Source organism: Vanellus vanellus (assembly GCF_965231255.1).
Source record: "Vanellus vanellus genome assembly, chromosome: 2".
Classification (NCBI taxonomy): domain Eukaryota; kingdom Metazoa; phylum Chordata; class Aves; order Charadriiformes; family Charadriidae; genus Vanellus; species Vanellus vanellus.
Genome location: NC_138906.1, coordinates 140,621,068 through 140,642,949, shown reverse-complemented (window position 1 = coordinate 140,642,949; position 21,882 = coordinate 140,621,068). Strand labels below are relative to the sequence as shown.

Sequence of the window (21,882 nt, the reverse complement as noted above, 5' to 3'; positions counted from 1 at the left end):
GGTTCTGTAAGTTTGTTCACTTAAAAAGAAAGGGGAAAAAAAAAAAAGAAAAATGAGTAACAGTGTTCCCTGGTAGACCACACAGGTGAGACACACAGTAGGCTCTTCCTGTATACCATGTATGTGACTTAGAAACACCAACTTGCATTGTCTGGCTGAATACAGAAGTACTTCATATTCAGCAAAGGCAAACATATGGCACTGGCAACATGCCAGGTAAACAGGCTCCTGCAAACAAGGTGATAAATATATGTCTCATGTTGGTTGTCTTCACTGTTACTTATTATTTATGGAGCAACCTTGAAGTGAGATGGAGTGTGAGATATGGAACTTTTTATTGCAGCAGTGGTTAGGACTTTGCAAGCGTTTTCAAGTTTTTACCCTAGCCATTAGGCAGAAATTCATGTTCTTTGTCACATACCAGCCTGGATACTATTTAAGCTGTACAGGTACCAATGAGATTACCACTTCTCAGAAAGTCTCATTACCTAGCAGTCAGGGTATCATAGTTGTCAAGACATGGTTTAAAATTTGAAAATCTGGGGCTGTCATATTTTATTTTTTAATTTTAGTTTTTAATTTTAATGCCATAACATGTAATCGTTATGTAAAGAGTAGGGTTGCCACCTTTGAGACCATGTTCTGGCACACATGCACAATTCCAGGGAAGAATTTAATGTTTGCGACTGCTAACAAGCACTTTGCTTCAGCAAAAGGATGCTACCTGCTGAAATAAGTGGGTCATAAGCCTGTAGGTCTTCATGCTGGGAGATACTCAAATGATGCTCCTGCACAACCTGCTTGAGCAGAAGGGTTGGACCAGATAAGCTCCAGAGATCCCTTCCAACCTCAGCCATCCTCTGATTCTGTAAGGTGTTTCCTCTTGGCCTGCTTGAACAGCTTTAAGCCACAACGCATTGGATCTAGAATTCGCCTTTTAGGAGTGTAACCTCCCTTTCATTGTTTAGAGGACACACACGTTGCACTCAGGCCTGTGGGTGACACTTCAAGTCAGGAAAGTGTTCAAACCACTCAACAGGAAGAACCTGAATTAGTCAGCACAGTTGTTGTAGGAAGAGACAAGTACCTTCATAGTTCCATTCAGAAAAGCTTAACTTTGAACAGATAACCTGCAGTAAAAGATCGCTTTGTTTTTCTGGTTTGGGGTTTTTTTTTTTTGGCAAGAGGGGTGGGGTGTATTTTAAACGGGGAAGTTTTTCAAAGGGGGAGATTTGACAGAGTTTTCTAAAGATGTTTGTATGCACTCTGAAAAGGCTTCGTTCCCATCTCACACGTGTAAAGATCCTGGGAGTTTCAGAACCTAGCCCGCCCCACTGGTATCTTATAAATTACAGAGTGATCCCTGATGGGGTAGAAAGCTCATAATACATTGCCTTGAAAACCAGGACCAGAATCCAAGGAGATGGGAGATCTCACAACAGCCAGGAGCGTGAGAAGGAGAGTAGCCCCTTATAGTATTGTTTGGATCCTGTGTTTTTAGAACAGATTTGTATTTATATATCTATCTATTGCATATGTGTTCATGAAAACCCAAGAAATCAGCTAGTAAGGATCCAGCAATGGAAGTTACTGGAAGCCATTGTCTGCTCAGGAATATTTCTGTTGAAATCATTCATATGACATGATACTGTCAGGCTAAAATCCAAATGCTGGGGGGACAGCCTTGGAAGATTTGGTCTGGTTGGAGAGATGGATTAAATAGATGTTCTGCATAAAGATAACGCACCCTGCTTTTTGGCTGACACATAATGGCAATGTTTAAGCAACTGGTTTAGAGAAGCTCATTCTTCAGTATGGTTTTGTTCACAATTCTTGTGAAGGGATCTTTAATTATGCAGCCAACTTTTATGATAATTTGTAGTGATTGCTCAAAACTAACACTTCCTTCTGCTATCAGAGAGCTACTTAGAGTAAATTTCCTAACGTATCCATATAGGCTTGTATTCATCTTCAGTGTCATTGAAACCAATTCCCAATATACTATATGTTTAGTAATTATGTTTAATAAGCAACAGCACGAACAGATTAGTGACTCCTTTCCTGAATTAAAATAACAGCATGGAAGCAAAAATATAAGTATAGATTTATTAGAGAAGTTATCTAAAATACAATATTATTTTCCTCTTTAAATTAGAGCATATATTATTTCAATGAAAAGATATCTTGTATTATTTCTATGGTAATAACAACTTTTAAAGATAATACTTAATTTAGGACATTTTTAATTAAAAAAATCCAACACTACCATTAAGACATAATCAAGGTTGTCGATAGCATGGGTAAAAGTGTAAAATGGTCTCAAAAATATTTACATGTCAGTTTCTTAAAATCTAAGAAGTCTAATTCTCGATATTCATTTTGCTTTACTTTCTCAAAATACTTTTTTTTTCCTAAATCATATCTAGATTCTGTATTCCTGTGCTTTTCACAAAGCTTCAAGTTATCGCTAGGTACGTGTACTATCACACCTGTGGATGAGGTTTCTTAAAATGGCTTATTTCACTACCACCATATCCTCTCCCAAATAACCAACATACTGTTTGTTATATTGAAGTGTCAGTCGCAGTAATAGTCACCAAAATGCACACAGCCACCACCCTCGATGCCCCCCCCCAACCCCACACCTTAAGACCCCTTTCCTATTTGGCCAAGAGCCTTTCACATTTCATTAGCTGGCTTTTTAGACGCAGAGCGAAAGAAAGAATGGATCTGGGAGACAAGATGTTGCCAGGGCACACACGGCAAAAGTTTGATTTGTGCTTAGCGAAAGGGGCTCCTCACAAACACAGCAATTTCTAACACACTCAGCGCTGAGGTTACTGGAAGGAAGCTCTGACTTCTCTGCTCTTCAAAGGCTGACATGGGCGCCAGTTGTCCACCATATGACACACGGGCTCATTCTCAGCACTGAAGCAAAGGCCACGGAGTTTGCACATCTGTGGAAAAAGGCACACACATCCTCAAATGCATACTCTTGTTTCAGCAGGACTATTTGAATTATACACCTTGGGCCTGAGCCAGGCGTCCAACTCAAAGTTTCACCAGCATTAATGGTCTGGAGACGGTGTCACCACCCGTGTGTCTCTGCACTTCATCCACACCATTTCCTGCCCCTGACACAGGCTCTCTTGTCCACAAAATACCCTAGCAAGAAGAACTAAGAAAACACAGAAAACAAAGACCTATGCCAGCAATTTCTGAACTCTGTGCACAAAGAGCTGTTTGTCCTTGATCCAGATCTGAATTGAAACCCTTTCAGAATCCTTTGCAAGTTGTACTGGTTTGACTCTTTTGAAAGTCGGATTTTTTTGTGCCTGGTTGATGTTAAAAAAAAAATAATAAAAATTGACCTTACCGTTGGGTCAAATTAAAGCAGCCAAATTCATTCAAGATATCCTGATTTTCAAATACTATGAGAGGGAAAAATGTTCCACATCAATGGGAGCATATTGTAAGGTTTTAGTGCTTGTTCCTAAAGTAAAATTAGTGTTTGCACAGTCTGATGTAACAAAAGCACCTTGGTGTCTATGTGGGCATCTCCAAAACTAAGAAAAAGACCATGCCAAAATAATGACCTGCCCCAAATGTGATCTCACCCAGATAGCTGGAACTGCTGACAGAAATATGTAGGTGGAATACGGGCTTTTATATGACTCGGGCTGCAGGCCAGGCTTTCCCTCATTCAAGGAGGAAGGTCCCCAGCAGTGACAAGCCCAGGAGAGGACTTTACCTTCAGGACCTGGAACAAAGTTCAGAGCTCAACTTCTGCCAGGAACTGCTGTGTCACTACAGCAAATAACAGGCTCGCTACACCCTGCTGTAACAGCCAGCTTCTATCTATCTTCGGAAAACCAATTCAACTTAAACCCAGTGTCAATACACTGCTTTATGGCTTCTTGTTTTGATCCATTTTGGAATGAAAAGGCAAGCTGCCACAAACTCTGTTTTGATCTCAAATCCGTCTTTGAAATGTCGATGGTAATATGGAGGGGTATGTGTGGGAGAAACAAGTGGTGTCTTTTACCACTTGTAGGTGGTTAAAGTAGGTGTAGTAGGGAAAACAACCCTATCTTGGTGAATGTGCTCCTGCCCTATAATAAAACCATATTTGCAAATCTTGGATTATCAATAGCAATACCAGGAGTTTAAAACAAGTAAACAATGTCATTGTTAATGCTCCCTTGCAGTTTATTAATGGCAATAATTGCTGTAATATTTACTTCCAATAGTTTTTCCTTGACATTAATTCTATCTTTTATTAATTCCCACAACAGCTCAATTGCACCTTTTTTTCACTTCAGCTGAATAAACCCCCTAGAATTGTGTATATTGTTAGCACGTCTGCCATTCATAAAATGGATTTAAAAGTTTGAAGGGTAAACTAAAGCCCTTCAGGGCTAGTTTATATTTATAGGCTCTAGATTCTATTTATATCTCCCAAGCACACAGATGTAAACCCGAGGATGGAATCCTGCCTCTATGCAATTTTGTTAATGGATGGTGCAGAAAGCTAGGGCCAGGAGTGATTTAATCTGTACGACCTCCTTCCTACTAGGAAGACTCTTATCCTCCTCAAGCTGCTCAACAGAATAGAGGATTTTTTTTTTTTTTTTAGGCAGCAGACTTCTGGAATCTGCAAGTTTCGCCTCTTCCAAACAACACAGTTTTGTTAGGATTGTCACAATTCTGCGTGGGATTTCCCAGTCTGTTCTGTGCCGAATAGAACTTGTAAAATGAGCTCTGTGTCCTGGAAATGCTGGAAGATCAACAAATCAACTACAGATCTACAGTGTGAGACTGCAGATGTGGAATACATGCTCTTCAGATGCTTGGTAAACCCCGTATTTTCAGGGCAAGTATACCCAGATAGGTGATGCATGCATGTACAGCAAACCCGCTGATGCTCACAATACATGCTAGAAGAACACAGCATGTGCAAATGGTCCTTTCATGCATGCTGCAAATTTCCCACATTTTTACCACATGGTAGCTCTAAACATGTATCTGGAAAACCCGATTAAAACTCCCCAGATTTTCTGTGTCCAAATGCCTTGCATTTCGCAGCAAACTACTTCCACGCATAGAAGCGGAGTCCTGCCAGAGGCAGATAACCACTCCAGATATATATATATTTTCGACACATAATGCTAGCCAATACCCCGCATAGCTCTGCGGTACATATACTGCCATCTCATAGATCAGCAGGAGTGCTGAACCAAAGCAATCCATACGACTCCAGTACACATCTACTGGCATCATCCATTGGAGACCTACCTGCTCGGAGCTGACGGTGATGGGCTCCTTCAGAACGTGCCAGACGACACATTCGAGCAGTGGGGGAGTGGTCAGCGAGCCGGGGTACGTCCAGTAGTCTCTGCATGCAGGAAGCAGTCCAGTGGGGTCAAAGTTTGTGAAGGAAGCTTGCTTGCCCTACATAAAGACAGTAGGTGGGCCAACATCAGAGGAGTAACCACTTATGCATGTTGGGTTTGCAGTAGTAAAGTCCCTTACAAGAAACTCCATGTTTGGAGAAAGGCAGAAATGGAGTTTGGCATGTACTGTTGTGTGCCTCCTACAGCACCTTTGGGTTAAAGACTTTCAGCAACGTGTTTCTTACATTCTAAGACTTTCAAGACATTTTTCTCATTTCAAATGTTGAATTTATGTTCCTTGCTTCTAGAGATATGATTTGACCCTGCCTGAAGGGACAATGAATTTTCAGATCCCACGTACACCAATTATACTGGAAACAGAGAACCTGGCAGATCTGTTGGAGAGCCCATTGCAGTAAATGGCAACATCCATTTACCTCAAAGGGAGCCTGATGGCAAGACGATGGCATAGTCTCATTCTTTACTTTTCCTGCCCGTATTTCTCATCAGCACAGGCCTTTACCCACTACGAAGGTACATCACTACTCAGGAAGTACTTTTCATTTTTCATTACTCAGCTCATTAAGATCACATACACACTTCACACAATATTTAAATTACAGAAAGGCTTTTTTCCTAAGGGTTGTATATCCCGATCAAACTTCTTATTTGGACTCCCTCTAGAAATAGCCAAGAGAAGCATGCCCTCTTGGGGGAAGGAAATAAATCCCATATGTGGAGATGAGGGGAAGTGCCTTTTGCATCTGTCACCTAGACTAAAAAGGGCACCTAGAAGAGTAGTTTAGATTAGGAAGATGAATTCTACCCCATAGCTTTAAATGCAGTTAAAAGACAGAAGCATAGTCACAGAGATACAAAATGATCACCATTCCTGGTATTCCCTGCCCTGTACCACAACTTCATTTGAATCTCTTTTGCATTTAAGACTACAGGAGCATTAGCGCCAACGGCAGGGAGACTTGTTTTACTTTTGTACATATAGCAGATTGGAAGAATTAAATAATCCACTTTCTGGAGAAGATAACGGTGCAGTTGTGATTGGCGTCAATCACCACAGAGAGCAAACATTACCTTGGTTTGAATAGAGTTCAGAGCATCCACAACTTTCTGTATTTCAGGCTTGGCATTTCCTACCTGTAATACAAACCATACGAAAAGAAAATAACCATGCACCCTCATGATACCTTTAGTTTTCTGTTACCGTTCTCAAGGAAACATTTTATAGTACATTTTGCCAGCACCACTTCGTTATATAACAGGAGTATTAAAGCAAATGCGATCGGAACTGTAAAAAGCCTCTGTAAAATCATGCCAGTTGACAGTCAGCACAAATAGGTCAGCCAAGGACACTGGGCAGAATAAAGTTATTTTCATTTACAGTGTGTGGATTTCTTTTTGGCCTTGGGCTGTTCTTTTTTTTCATGGAAGTCACCCTCCTAATAAAACCCAGCAAGGCCAGGAGAGAGTGAACACTGCTGGGGAACAATCACCTTCTCCAACTAGCTGGGAAGACAATTCAACAAAGACGAAATGCTCTGGACATTTCACAATGACAGTAAAAGGAAAATAGGTGTTATTTAGGCCACTCCTCCTGCATATTCTTACACACATAGTTTTGTCACCTTTCACCGAGAAGAGTTATGGCATTGTCACTGTCATGATGAAGGCAAGTATGCCGCTATAGGGCCACCACAGTGATGGATGGCAGTCGTACTCCATTGCTGGTGTACATTTTTTATATGTAGAGAAACACAAGAATCTGAAACACCACCTAGTTTGCTATGGGTTTAGGCTGTATAGACTAATGCTGGCTTATTCTATAATTTAGGCTCTCAGGGTCCCCCTGCAACACGAGGAACATACTGGACTCATCCAAACAACACAAAAGAAAAAGTTTAACTAACCTTCATGAAGATGCCTACCACAGCCAAACCATCAGGATGCTTCACAGCTTCAGCGAATTTACCATATTTTACGTTCCAGTGAACAATATGGAGCTAGGAGCAAGAAAACAAGAAGCACTGTGAAGATGATATTCCATCCACAATATTTTACAAACGAGGATGCAGGGAACTAATTTATTAAAAATTAAGAGCAGATGGTGTTTCACTGCTGAGATTTAAGAACTTTTGTGTACAGTTAAGGATTTGTTGAATCATTCATCTACTTTAAAGTTTCATTTATGCAAAGAGATTTCAGTCATGCATTTTATTTTGCTTCCCGCTCTTATTCCCAAATGAGTTTTAAATGCAAGCTGTGGCTGTATCGTTCTCCTTTTAGTCTGGTGAAAGCTCTGTTATCTTCATCATGGTTTTTTCATGCATGCAAACTGAAGGATTTTGATATACACTGAAAGACATGACTGTCCAGTGTGAGGGAGAAGAGGTATTATCTACAGATCTGACCTGCAATCTAGATAGTTTTTAAAAAAAACCTGCCCTGCCCTTTTCTGGAAAGCCTCTTAAAAGAATATGAAATTAATCTCCAGGTGATGCTAGCCGGGATGTTTCTTTATTTTTGATTTCTGAGTTATTTCTAATAACTGGCTGCTCATCTGGCTGTTTCCCCATATCTGACAGTCAGGCTGGGCAAGTAATTATGGTACTGGGAACAGACGTAAGGCAATGGCAAGTTTCTCAGATAAGACAAAGGCTACTTTATCTCATGAAAAAGCAGCAGAGCCATGAATTTGTGGAGCCATTTCTTTTACCCACCAATGCAAATCACAGTTTTGTTCTGCCAATGTGCATTTATGAAAGGGTTAAAAAAAGAGTGTCACAGCATCCACAGGTAGATTCCTAAACAGGGAACAAGGAAAGGTAGGATGCAAGGCACTAAAGTCACTCCATTTCTGTAATGAAACTGTAATACAGTCTTATGTGGTCCAAGGGACATCTGGAGTCTTAAAGATATTACAAATAGTGCCTGCAAGGTCTTACTTTGCTACCTGCCCTCTTCACAACTCCCTTTGTTTCTTTGCTACCACAAGATGAAAGAAACAGTCTGCCCCAAAATTATTCTGTTGTTTATGTAAATGTCTCTGATGTCAAAAATTGAAGCCAGGAAAAGGGGATGTGCATGTGCAGAGGTGCTGCGATTCTATTTCTTCATAATTTTCATGAGTCATCGAGAAAGCCGGGAAAAAAAAAACAGGGATAACTAAAGTGGGTTTCTCTGCTTCTGTAGTCTCTCTGATGTGAAGTAGATGAAAAAAAAATATTACAAGAGTCCTCCAATTCTAATCTCTGCTACTGTAGGAAGTAGGTCCTGGGGTGACATTGTACCAATGGTACATTGGTAACCCCCACAATCTCTTGCCCTATGAAGATTTGTACGGAAGCTGCTACCATGGTGGAAAAATAAAAAATAAAATAAAAATCACGATACACAAAAGACTGGAGAAGGTAAAGCATATCCTACCTCTGCATCATACTTCACACCATCCACAGTGTGCTCAGACCCTTGGCCCTCGCAGGATCCCCAGTGAATGTGAAACTGTGCCAGCCTGTAGACTCCATCCAGCGCTCCTCCTTGCAGCACTGCAAAGCAAAGAGCCTCCATTAGCACCTCCCATAACCCTTGCTATCGAGTCTCACTTCAAGCTGGAACATCCATCTCAAGTCTTCCAAGTGAATTAAGAGTTCATTGCTCTGCATGCTGCCATGCTCCTCCAGATCATCCTCAATGGTACATTCCTGCAATATGCCAAAATCAATAATAAACATATAAAACTATAAGTCACTTTACAGTGAGTGTCTCATCAGCAATTTAACAGGCATGCTAATATTACGGGTGACAAGGAGACAGCTAATGATGTAACTTTTCTGTCACCAAATAAATAAAAAAAGGCCAAGAATAGCCTTTGTAAAAGGGGCCTATGGAGTTATTCTATGAAAGTACACTTGAAGACCAAATTATCTTTCACTTACTAACGTACTCTGTCCCTTCATTTTAGACACTTTATCCATTTAGGCCTTAATCCTGCAAATCCCATGGTGGATTAGACGGAAGAAAATGCTTTTTGTTCCAAATTAAACCTAAGCACCTGTCAGCCATGGGTTGCAGCAAGGCAGAGCACTGGGCACAGTGCAAGGCCTTGCAGAGGTGTTATTCAAGTCTCCTGTCCCTCCCATCCTTTACTCCTCAAGAATGAATTTTAAAAAATGGCAGAGAGAATGGCAATGCCTGCCAAGGCAGATTTTTTTTTTTTTTTTTTTTTTTTTAAATCTGGCTTGGAAACGAGGCATATACTTATGCTCTCCACTATCTGACCTTACTCCTGCTATGGGACCGCTGTAAGTGGAGTGCCCAGCCACACTTTCAATTACACAGGAGCAAGTTCCCCTGAGCTCCCTTATTCTGCCTGTTGGTTTTAACCTCGTATTTAAACTGTGACCAATCACCATTACGATACGCAGGATCAAGCCTTATTACTGCAAAAGGATCAAGGTACAGTATCTCCTCCAATGCAGCATAAAGCACAGAACAATAACAAATAGTTCTCTTAAATAGAGCTATTTATCTAAGTCATTAGAGCGCAGTTTCACAATGGTTTGTGGTTTGGTCTCTTTTTTTTTTTTTTGCTAAGCTTCTCAAATTCACAATTAAATGTTTAAGTTGTAAATATTTAAGAATAAAAAATATTTTTAAATGTAATTTGAAGTGTTATGTATCTTGGAGATCAATTTGTCTATATATACATAAATATGTATATAAAAAATAAAGTGACAGAAGAGTATTGACATCAGATATTACATGTAAGTGTGCTCTGTGTATGTGCCACAAACAAAATGGTTCTGTGGAGTGAAGATGCTTTCCTTTCGGTTAGGCTAGACACTATCACAATACGTGCATGTGTGGAAAATATACATCAAATGCAGATAAGAAAAAGTCACTGTCTGTTCAGGTTTGAATAATTCTGATTATACGCAAGCATGGACAACAACCGCCATGAATACTTGGCAACGGGGAACTCAAAGTGGTGAGGATTTGACTAAAAAACTGGAATAGATGAAAATTAAATATATATATAAAAACCACATTAGTTTCCACTAGTGTAACTTACACATGCAAAATTTGGGTTCAGTGGACAAATTTAGCATTTGCCTGAGGCTCGTTCTTTGGTAAACATATTTAGAAGTCTCCCAACGTATTTCTATTTGAAAAATATAAATAAATGTTCCACTGCAGTCTTTGTAATATTGTAGCCAACACTGAATGAACACCCAACAGACCAAGACTTGCCCTACCTATTGCCAAGCTATGTGATACAAAGAATGGCTACTTAAAGTAATTAAATAGGAACATATCTTATTCTACTTTTATGTTTCTGCATGTGCTCGTTTCCAAGAAGCATAACTGTGTCAAGCACAGGACTACAAATCAGAATACTTTTTTTCAGAACGGTGACTGTGAATGTGCATTAGTTCCTTCTGAAAATGAAGTAATTGGTTGCTATGTCTTTACAGATGCAAAATCATTTAATTCACACAATATCATGTTTTGTTTAAAAAATGATGCCATGGAGCTGCAATGTTTCAGTTTCAGTTCCTCTGGCTAATGGATTTGCTGCTCGTTGCAGGTACAAATGGACTGAGGTTCCACCATCCCTCAACCTCAGAAAGCACTAGCGCAGCACAGGTTAATCTGCCATTATCAATCAATGGAAAGCATGCTGAAAAGCAGAACCATGCAATCTTCTTAAATCCATTTGCAGTGTTATTTCTCTACAGTTTGCTATAGTCTCATAAAACTCAAAAGATGCGGAAAAATCTTTTTGCGGTTTTTGCTTACTTTTCTCATTCTGTGGTTCTCAAATCCAGCACTAGCTTATTTTGACTCACAGCAGAGCATTCAAAGAAAGTAATAATTAGATTAGTGTAAATGAATACAAATTCAGCAGGCTTAATTACAGAACAGCCCTTCTTGTTCTAGCCTACATTAAGCAGTTTTGTTGGTTTTTTTTTTTTTTTAATACTTCTCAGCCTTTCTGAAGAAATAAAATTTAAAATTAAAACTTAAAAGGCAAAGTAGAAATGTTAGAGCTTCATTTTTTTCCAGTGCAAGCTTTTTAAACCATGAACAAGTGCTACCAGCTTTTGCAAAATAAAAGTTCATCAAGAATCAGAACAACATTCACACCAGGAACTTCCCAGTCCCGTGTGCCACAAGCATCAGTTCAGGCTACATTGACGACAGAAGTCCAACCTTTCCATCCCCTTTTTTTGAGGGACGGGGAAATTCTGATCTATATACAAGCATCTCATCATTAGCTCCCTTCCTTTTGAAATTAGCATTAGTGTACATCATCCTGGAAACACATATGTAGCTCTGCTCCCTTTTGTTATATAGCACAGCTTCAGAGGCAAGGTGAAGACAGCACCAGCCGACCTGGAGAACACATTCTTTTCTTACAGGTTCATCGTACCCAACACAGTCTGTGTCAGTAACCTGGTCTCCACAGATGTGTAACAGCTCAAGAGGCGACAGCTTGAAAATGCAACTTCCCCCACCCCTCCCATTTGGCAGTTATTTGAAATGGTACAGTGATACAAATTTGGAGCTACTTTGCTTAGATTAAGAAGTGGCAACTGTTTTCAACCTTCCACCCTTTACTGGAGAAGTTACACCTATAACATCCTGTAATTATATTGGACATGAACTGTTCCATGTAAGTCTGTGGATAAAGAAGTCTTGGATAAAGAAGGTGAACTCAATTTGTCTCCATTACACTTTCTTAGGATATTTAGAAACACACAGAAATCAAAAGCCATTTTGCTTCATCTGGAACATCTGTTTACTGAGGCCACATAACTTCACTGTTATGTAAAGTCAAGTCACTGGGTAGTTACCTTTCCTATGTAGAATGGAACAGCTCTGTAAAAAATATAAAAATACTGTGGACCACTTCATGCCTTTTTTTTTTTTTTTTTTTCAGGTATTGGCAGCATCCACATCTGAATTTTTGCAGGAATACTGTGGAGTTACTGTTAGTGTCCTGGTTTGACCACAACATTTAGTTATCACCTATGGGGTGTTCTCTCTATACAGAGCGGGAGCCTAATAAATCTCATCAAGGCAATAAACCTATCAAAGAAATTATCAAAATGGCTGAACTACAAGATTGTTTCACGAGTTAGAATGAAGTCCTTCCTGTCATACAAATTAATGTGGTAAGAAAAATACTACTCTAGAGTTTGTTACTCAGAAAAAGCAGAATGAGAAATTGTTCTTCAAATGGAAACCACTGACAGCAAAGCTCCTTTCAGTACCTAAAATAATGGGTCCACTACAGCACAATGGGTGGCCAGAGCTCAAAACCTAGGAAATTTAGTTCTAATTGAGATTCCACCAAACAAAAACCTAGCAGCAGGTCATTTCAAGCACTTACTTTTGAGGACAGCCCTCTTGCAGACACATTGCTTTGGCATAAAGAAAGCCACGATTTTGTATCAGCCTACAGTAGCTGTGCAGGTGTATATGACCTTGTAGATATGTGTGTATGTAAATATATGCATAGTATATACATTAATGTTAACGTTTTGTAAGCTTTTGTGTATACAGACATCTGTATGACAGAAGACAGGCCTTGAAAAAATCTTGAGCACCATGCACTATTAATGGAACAAAAAAGGCTCTTATGAGGATGCTCAGGGATTAGCCTTGCGTTCTTATGCAAGGATGGGCTTCCCCGTCAGACAGACTGAAGAGTTCAGTTAGGGTAAGCTGTCGCTTCTGTGAAACGTGGTATACAGAGCATCACATTTTGTGAGATGTTTCCTTCTTCATGTTATCTCTTTCATACATTCCTCCTAGGACACTGTATCATGACAAGCAAGAGAGCAAGACAGCACGCAAGCATCTGACTGTAGGGATCATACTTGCAGAAAACATCTGTAATGGGTTTCACCAAGAGAAAAACTACGTAATGGGTATCTCATAAGAAAAAAAAACCACCCCACTCTGACCTTGCTAGAGGGTTAGCCTGATAAGGCAACAAGGGTGTTCCACAGAGATAGACCAGAATGAAACATCTGCCAAAATGCAGCAGGTCTTCAGACGTGTGTATCGGCCGCGGGTCAGTGATTCTGATTCACCTCAGCTGAACTATTTCATCCAGACTGGGCAGCAGCCAGAGAGACTCTGACCTGCTCAAGGATACAAAGTCCTTCAGGTTCTTAACTTTCCTCCCACTCCCTGGGACCAGTGGAGTTTATTTCACATGTAGTATCTTAAATGGAGATTCTGAAAGTTGTAAGGTGCTGTACTGAGACCCTGATCAGTCGTCAATCCGCGTGTTTCACATCACATGAGCTAACTATGATTTTCTAAGACCTGCGCTGGAAGTATTAACATTTTCTTAAAAGTAACGATTGGTTTAATTTCTGATGGTAATAGCTATAATACTAGTCTCAGTGACTGCTTACAGTACTGAAAATTGTGTATTGGACATGGTGCTCATACTACGCTGAGATCTAATGAAGGATGAGCAAACTTAAGGTGTGAGCATTGCCTCTAAGTATGCAGCAGTCCCTCATGCCTATAAGTAAATGAACAAATATATCAGCTGGGGCTGGGAAGAGTAGTCATGGTGACATCTGGCACATGGCTTCATTACATCTTAAAAATAAACTTTTCCAAGTGGCCCTAGTTGATAACAGCTGACTAGTTTCTCCTGGTTTGGCACTAAAAGCACCTCTAGAGGAGGGATTTAGAAGAAGGGAAGGAAGTTGCCATGATTCTTAAACACACAATCCATGCCAAATTTCCGCTCAGAAGTTGCATGTTAAAAAAGAGTTCAAATAAGTAAAGAAGGGCACTTTTGGGCTTTGTAAAGAAATGAAGGCCTGAAACATGCAGGACTCATCTCAAACCCTCTAATCTTCCTTCCCAGTTCCTGGAAGCACTGGAATTATTCTCAAGTCACCTGCTTTCATAGGCTTTGCAGCTCCTGGTGAACCCAGTTCACTAGAGAAATGACTTAACGATCACACACCCTCTGGGACCTCTGACTTGCTAGGCAAGCAGCGCACAAAAGTACTTGTGACACGTGGGCAGGTGTCCTGAATACTATAATCTATAAGCAATCTGTTCCCTGATTTATAATTCAGAATGGTCAGCACGTTGCTCAGGCTATGCTGTATCGTGGACCTTCAATCCACGGCTGTAGAATGATAACATGCAGTATTACTCTGGCATAGCTAATGTTACATCTTCAGAGCTGGGAAGCCTAAAAATAGCCCAGTGGCAGTGACTTGGATTAAAAGTTGTGCCTGAAGGACAGGAGGCCTGTGTCTTTCTTCCTCATCTTACCTGCTGAGGCAGAAGTGTAGGAAAAGAGCAACAGTGGCACAACTTTCAGAGTAACTCACTGCCAACCAAGCAGTGCCAATGCACTGGCTGTTGAATAACAAATATAACAAAATAAATTGGTTTGTTTACAGTGAGTCATAATTCAAGACAGTTGAAGCTTCCTCATTAATATTTACAATTATAGGAAGAGTTTGGCAACATATTTGATTACAACTACTGAAAGTCTCCCAAGGGGTGCTAGTTCCAAGGTCAAATAGAGTATTTTCATTTCCCTAGGTCTCCTCATAATTTTAAATTCCTACTACAACAGTGTCAAAAGTGTCAGATTTGCTTGGGACTCTCTTGGATTTCAATTATCTCTAGCTCAGCAGCAATGAAAGAAAAGGAAATAATTAAGAGACCCGTCCACCAGCAGAAGTTGTCTCTAGAGCCTTAGACCACAGTTACAATTCAGTTCTGTCGGGCTCTACAGCTAAAGTATGATATTTTAATATTTTTGTTATGGAATAAATTAATTGCTGATTGGCTTAGAATCATAGAATCATTTAGGTTGGAAAAGACCTTTAAGATCATCAAGTCCAACTGTAAACCTAGCACTGCCAAGTCCACTGCTAAACCACGTTCCTCGGCACTACATCTACCCGTCTTTTAAATACCTCCAGGGATGGTGATTCAACCACTTCCCTGGGCAGCCTGTTCCAATGCTTGACAACCCTTTTGATGAAGAAATTTTTTCTAAGAGCCAATCTAAACCTCCCCTGGTACAACTTGAGGCCATTTCCTCTTGTCCTATCACTTATTACTTCAGAGACTGTCCCCCACTTCACTACAACCTCCTTTCAGTTAGTTGTAGAAAGTGATAAGGTCCCCCCCTCATCCTCCTCTTCTCCAGGCTAAACAATCCCAGTTCCCTCAGCTACTCCTCATGAGACTTGTGCCCTAGATCCTTCACCATCTTCGTTACCCTTCTCTGGACACGCTCCAGCACCTCAATGTCTTTCTTCTTGCGAGGGGCCCAAAACTGAACACAGTATTTGAGGTGAGGCCTCACCAGTGCCGAGTACAGGGGGATGATCACTTCCCTAGTCCGGCTCACCACACTATTCCAGATACAAGCCTGGATGCTGTTGGCCTTCTTGGCCACCTGGGCACACTGCTGGCTCATATTCAGCTGGCTGTCCACCAACACCCCCAGGTCCTTTTCTGCCAAGCAGCTTTCCAGTCACTCTTCCCCAAGGCTGTAGTGCTGCATGGAGTTGTTGTGACCCAAGTGCAGGACCCAGAACTTGGCCTTGTTGAACCTCATACTGTTGGCCTCAGCCCATCGATCCAGCCTGTCCACATCCCTCTGTAGAGCCTTCCTACCCTCAAGCAGATAAACACTCCAATGAAACTTGTTGTCATCTGCAAACTTACTGAGGGTGCACTCAATCCCCTCATCCAGATCGTTGATAAAGATATCAAACAGAACAGGCCCCAATACCGAGCCCTGGGGGACACCCCCTGTTACTGGCCACCAACTGGATTTAACTCCATTCACCACAACTCTTTGGGCCTGGCCATTTAGCCAGTTTTTTTAAGCAGTGAAGAGTACACCCATCCAAGCCATGAGCAGCCAGTTCTTCCTTTTATAAGGTCATCATACACATGATCAGAAAATACTGATACAGTGTCTACTGCTGTGAGAACTTCCCATTTGAATTTCAGGTTTTAGGTGAATTCTGAAAAGTTTTCCGTTAAACTAACATAAAGAAACATTATAAGTATGTTGCAAAATTTTCTCTTGGGCTCTTCAGGCTTTCTTGAGCAAAGTTACTTCCTGTGGTTTTACAGCTCTGAGAAGCTGCTGTTTACTTCTGTCTTTTAAAGGGGGTGAAAATACACACTCATCCTTACAGCAGGCTAGAATATAAAGTGTTTAATACGATAAAATAAGTACCCTTAATGAGACACTCCTTTGCTATAAAGTTCCTAAAGTAAGGTGCATTATTATAATTTAACAGTTATCAGCACCATTTGTTTCACTCGTACGTGGAAAGCTGGGTCCCAGGATACAAGAATGGATGAACCTGCATTTGTAGTTTTATTCCTAGTGACACTTATCATAAAGAATTTCTGCTTTTATTAAAGTTATAGAAATTTTAAAGATGAACACCTACAAATATTTGAACTTTTACCACTATTAAGTTAGTGGACATAAGAACTAAGAAAGCAACTGCAAGAACTGAAGGAGAAGAGAACCTAAGGAACAATTGGAAGTTCACTGTTCACTTTCTACATACAAGTCCAAGAAAACATTCCAGAAGACTTTAAGGGAACAAGACAGAAGGCATCGTTTTATCTAAGAGATAATCCAGGAATTTCAGCAAATAAAAAAAGTGTTCCTAAACATGGCAATGCTGGCTTGTGAATTTTCTCTCTGTACACCATTTCTACCAACTATCAACTGTTAAATATGAAGGGGATTCACTTTGGGAACTGACTGAGCGCCTTTAGAAGTATATTCTGGAATGTAACAGCTGTCACGTAGCCCAAAAAATTCAAAGGCTGCACTGCAAGAATTGAAATAGAAAATTTGGGGGTAGCTGCTTAGGAAGAGGTTTTTTCTAAGCATGCTTAGTAACATCTAAGCATATCTATTAAAATTAACAAGGAAGTAAAACCAAGTCAGGTTCTAAAGTTATCACAAAGACCTTAACATCCCTTCTCTGTCAAAAGATCATTGTAAGAGAAAATTGTATAGGTCATAGGCATAATTACAACCCGAATCAGGAGTTATGTCTATAAAGCTCCACCTATTAGTAAAGGGACCTTTCTAAGAGCAGAGAAGAAAGTGTTTCCTTCTGTGAAGACGCATTAGTCACATAAATTGCACATAGGTTATTTTGCTTTAAAAAGTTAAACTTTAATTTTACATTCTTACTATACTAAAGAATATAGATGGGATATCATTTTAAGGAATTCTATTTTTTTCTTTTAGATTTTTACTTTTTCACTGATATGGGCAGAAGCTTTATACTACATAGTCTGGTATGCACACACATAATGTAACAAATATACATATGGGAGGAAGAGCCTTTGATTTGGGGGAAAAATATTTTACATCAAAATTTTGATTATTCTGAGATCTACTTGTTGTTAATTGTGACCAACAGCATTCACATTACATATTTTCTGAATCAAAGAAATAAGTAACAACTACTTTCAAAGAGTTTTATCCAAGCATATATTTTGGCTTTCTTACCCATTTTTAGGATAGTATTACTACCCGTATTTTTGGTGCAAGAACTTATTTTGCAAGCCCCGAAGAGCAGGAGTTATCAGACATTAATACCTAGAACTGCTGTTCAATTTACTTCAGCGTCATTACTTATGAGCCTGAAGATTCTTAATGAATGGACCTACTTCTTTGTTTGTGAATAATCTTCAAGACATGAGTAATTGCACACAATGATCTCATTACTTCATTTTGTGCCTACTACCACAGATAATTCATTATTGCATATAGGACAGCTCATAGGAGCATGCACTGTAGCCTGTGGGATGCGTTTAGAGGATTTTGTTCCATTGCCTTCTGTAAAACATACCAGCACATCACATAATTTCACATAGTTTCTCCTTGGGACTGTTGCGTGATGTCTAACCAAGAATTTGGTACACACATTATAGTCTCAAATTCAGCAATAGGAGTGAATCAAGCACAGTCAAGTCAGACAGCTCTATTTTGTTTAAGGAAAGTAGGTTACCTAGTTAACTGCATACAAATGAAGCCATTAAGCACGCTGCCAGGTAGAGTCTATGCGCTGTAATTTTCAATAGGAAGCGTGATACCGAAGGATCCACTCTTACCTGGCCTCATAGAAATCTGTCTAATGTTTTTTCTTTTCTAAAGCATAATCAGTTTCTGATTCACTAATAGAGCTACTGCGAATGTTTCTACTTGCATATCCTCCCACTCTGAAAGCTGTGTCACTGCATATCTGTCAGAGGATCCCTGTCACAGATGTTCTTGTTCTGCGCCGACTTTTCTCATAAAATTCATTCTTCCTACAGATATTTCTTTGGATTATTCCTGCCATTTTTTCCTCCCAAGTTACTAAATACAACCTAATTTTCACAGTCTTTCCAAACTTATGCACGCATAAAATGAACACATAACAGTTCCGTGAGGTCCTGAACCGGTTTCCGTAGAGCTCTGTGAGAGCAGACTCCCATGTATCTGCTGAAAAGATAATCCCTTCTTTTCTACTCTGAATCATTTACCTTATTCCCCACAACACTGTTAAATGAACATGCATTCAGCTCCTCGGTGCTTCAGAAAAATAAACACTGAGAAGTCAGAATACATTTTTCCTTTTCTTTTTCTAAACCATACAAATATAATGTGGATGCTCTGTGTAAATTATACATGGACATATGTGTATTTATACAACTGTGAACACTTAGAGCTGACCGCTTAATATTTTTCAGTATAGAGTCTATAATTAAAATACCAAGTCAAATTCTCAGTGCAATGCTGAATGTCTGTTATAGTTATGTTATACTACCTGTAACCCTCCCCCCATTTTAGTGGGCACAGATCATTTGTTTTTCAGCACCATTCCCTAAATGACATTGCCATCGAAATGCTTAGGGAAAATAGGGCATTTGCTCAAGCAAGTTAAATCAGGCAGTGTCTAGAGAGGGCAGGGACTTACAGGACAGGATTGGTTTTGCTGTCTAAATTAAAAATAGAGGCACATTCATTGTAGCAGGGTGATGATTTCAGTGAATTCAGCCAGCTGAGAAACTACAATTAAAGACAACCTACAAACCCCTTGTTGCAACTGTCCATCAATGCGGCCAATTCCTTTCAGTGAGGATTACTAAAAGGTTCGCAGGATTCAGGGCTTAATTTCACCATACAGTATGATGAACAGCAAGACGCTGTGGAACGACTGCCTGCTAGCAAACTTTGTCGGAACGTGTCAGATATATTATCTTTATCTAGAAAGCCCAGCGTCAAGAAATGTCAGGGATAATACTTGTTTAAGTTACAAAAGAACAAAGAGGTATTTTCTAATCATTCCTCTGTTTCTGTACAAACCTGGGAGCATATTGGCTTCAGAAATATGAAATAATATTTTGATAACCAAAGAAACTATTTCCAAACTATTTCCACTTCAAGTTGTTAACTGTAATCCCTTGTTATTCTAAGGTCAATTTCTTCCTGTGATGTATTTTGCCTCTTCCTTTAACCATTTGGTCGGTAGCTTATGATGAACTATGCCCAAAACTGTTTTTGTCAAATAACTACTATCTCTTTTTTTTTTTTTCCTTTTCATTCCACAGCTGAGCCCTTATCCAAATCATTCTGATTTAAACAAACATAAAGCAATTAACTTCTCTGGAGTTTAGAGCAGGGCAGCTCCAAACCGCCCAGATAGGCTTAGTTTTCTTCTAACGGCAGCTCAGCTTTCTTCTAGACTTAAGGAGTCATGTGGGATACTGAATCCTTAAGGGCTGAATCCTGACCTTACTGAAGGCAGAACACTTCAGAAATTTTTTTGCCTTTAAAAAAACCCCACCTATGGCCTCAGCAGACATTTTAACAGCAGTTTTTCCCACCTCTACCTGTGCACACAAAGATGAGGTCTCACCTGACTTGTCAGAAGAATCATCGAACTCCACATTGAAGGAGTGCCCGTTGTTGACTATGTTTCTGGCCGTGCCGGCATCATAGCTGAAGCTGAGTGGCTTCAGAGAGGAGTCGTACTTGGCCGACTTGCTGCAAATGTCAATTGGGGACTGGCGCTCTCCATTGGCGATGGGGAAGTGTTCGTGCCAGTGAGCGGGTCCTGCAAGACAGCGTAAAGCAGCTCAGTGGGAAAGGACGTGAAGCTCAGGGAATACAAATGATAACTCTCACTCTAGAAAGCGGGATGCTTGAACGCTAGTGTCATAATGTACATCATAACGTACATCATAATGCACCACCTGAGCAGGCTGCCGGTGCTGGTAACACAGACGAGGGGAAAATCCCACATAGGGATCAAGGCAGTGAGCCGGCAATCCCAGAAGCTGAAGCTGGGTTTTTACCGGTGGGTCCTTCTAGAGACCACCCCGTCCTGCTGGAGCAGCGCCCCGTCCTCCCCTCTTCCTTGCCCCGTTACTGAAGTAAAGGAATGACAGTACAGTAGGAAACCAGAGGATGCTCCGGGCAAACCGCGCGGCGCGCCGCTCAGGCACAGGTAGCATCTCAAGGTTAAAAAACAAAACAAAAAAAAAAAAAAAGAGAGAAAGAAAAAAAGAAAAGAAAAAAGCGCCACCGAGCTCATTCCCGCTCCGGGCAAGGGCTCGGTGCGACGCGCAGCGGTCACGTCCCGGGTGCTGCTCCCAGGGACCTGCCGGCAGGTGTCCTGTCCTGTCCTGTCCTGCACCCCGCCGGGCACTCACCGTCGTGGCTGCCGTACCCCCAGTGGTGGGACATGGTGCGCGGCCCGGCTCTCTCCGCGGAGGCTGTCGCAGCGCCGTGGCCCCGGCGCGCTCTCAGGGGCTTTTATAGGCTCCCGCCAACTCCATGCCCTTCTCCGCGGCCGGAGGAAGGGGTGGGGAGCGCGGGCAGGGGCGGAGGGAGACTCCGCTGGGGGCGGAGAGAGCCGTCCCTTATAATCCGCGATCGGCCGCGGCCGCGGAGCTGCGGCGGGCCCGGCCGGCAGCGCCCCCGGGAGCCGGGCGGTGCGGAGCGGCGCGGCCGCAGGCAGGGCGGGGGCGACGGCGACCGCGGCGGCGGTGGCCCTCCCTCTCTCCCTCCACACCCCCGCACCCCACCCCCGCATTGCGCACCTGCGTTCGCTGCGCGGAGCGTCGCGGAGCGCCGTGACCTTGGGGAGGCGGCGGGAGCCGGTGGCGGGCGGGCGGACGGGCGCGTGTGTGCGCGTACGTGCGTGTGCGGGGACGGGGACGGGGACGGGGACGGGGACGGGGACTGCGATCTCCTGCTGCTCCCTGCCGGGGGTGGGGGGGAAAGGCTCGGCAACCAGGGCGGCTGTTGCGGGGCTGGGGGGGGGGGGGCGGGGGGGTGCGGGGGGGGGGAGCAGCCAGTTTTTGTCATAGGTGCCGGGTTTTGGAAGGGATTAACGGGGATTTGGAGGAGGAGAGCAACGCAATTAGCCGA

The 21,882-nt window shown here is 41.6% G+C and overlaps 1 protein-coding gene across 1 annotated transcript; it reads right to left on the bottom strand.

The window, feature by feature from the left end:
* Window positions 1-2,092: 2,092 nt before the first annotated feature.
* On the bottom strand, window positions 2,093-21,322 carry LOC309668782 (carbonic anhydrase 2). The gene is made up of 7 exons (XM_082479276.1): window positions 21,162-21,322; window positions 20,366-20,563; window positions 8,835-8,953; window positions 7,319-7,411; window positions 6,486-6,548; window positions 5,296-5,451; window positions 2,093-2,957 (listed from the first exon to the last, which is right to left on the bottom strand). Exons 1-7 carry the CDS (start codon window positions 21,193-21,195, stop codon window positions 2,838-2,840), a joined length of 783 nt encoding a protein of 260 aa, XP_082335402.1. The 5' UTR covers window positions 21,196-21,322; the 3' UTR covers window positions 2,093-2,837.
* Window positions 21,323-21,882: the final 560 nt, after the last annotated feature.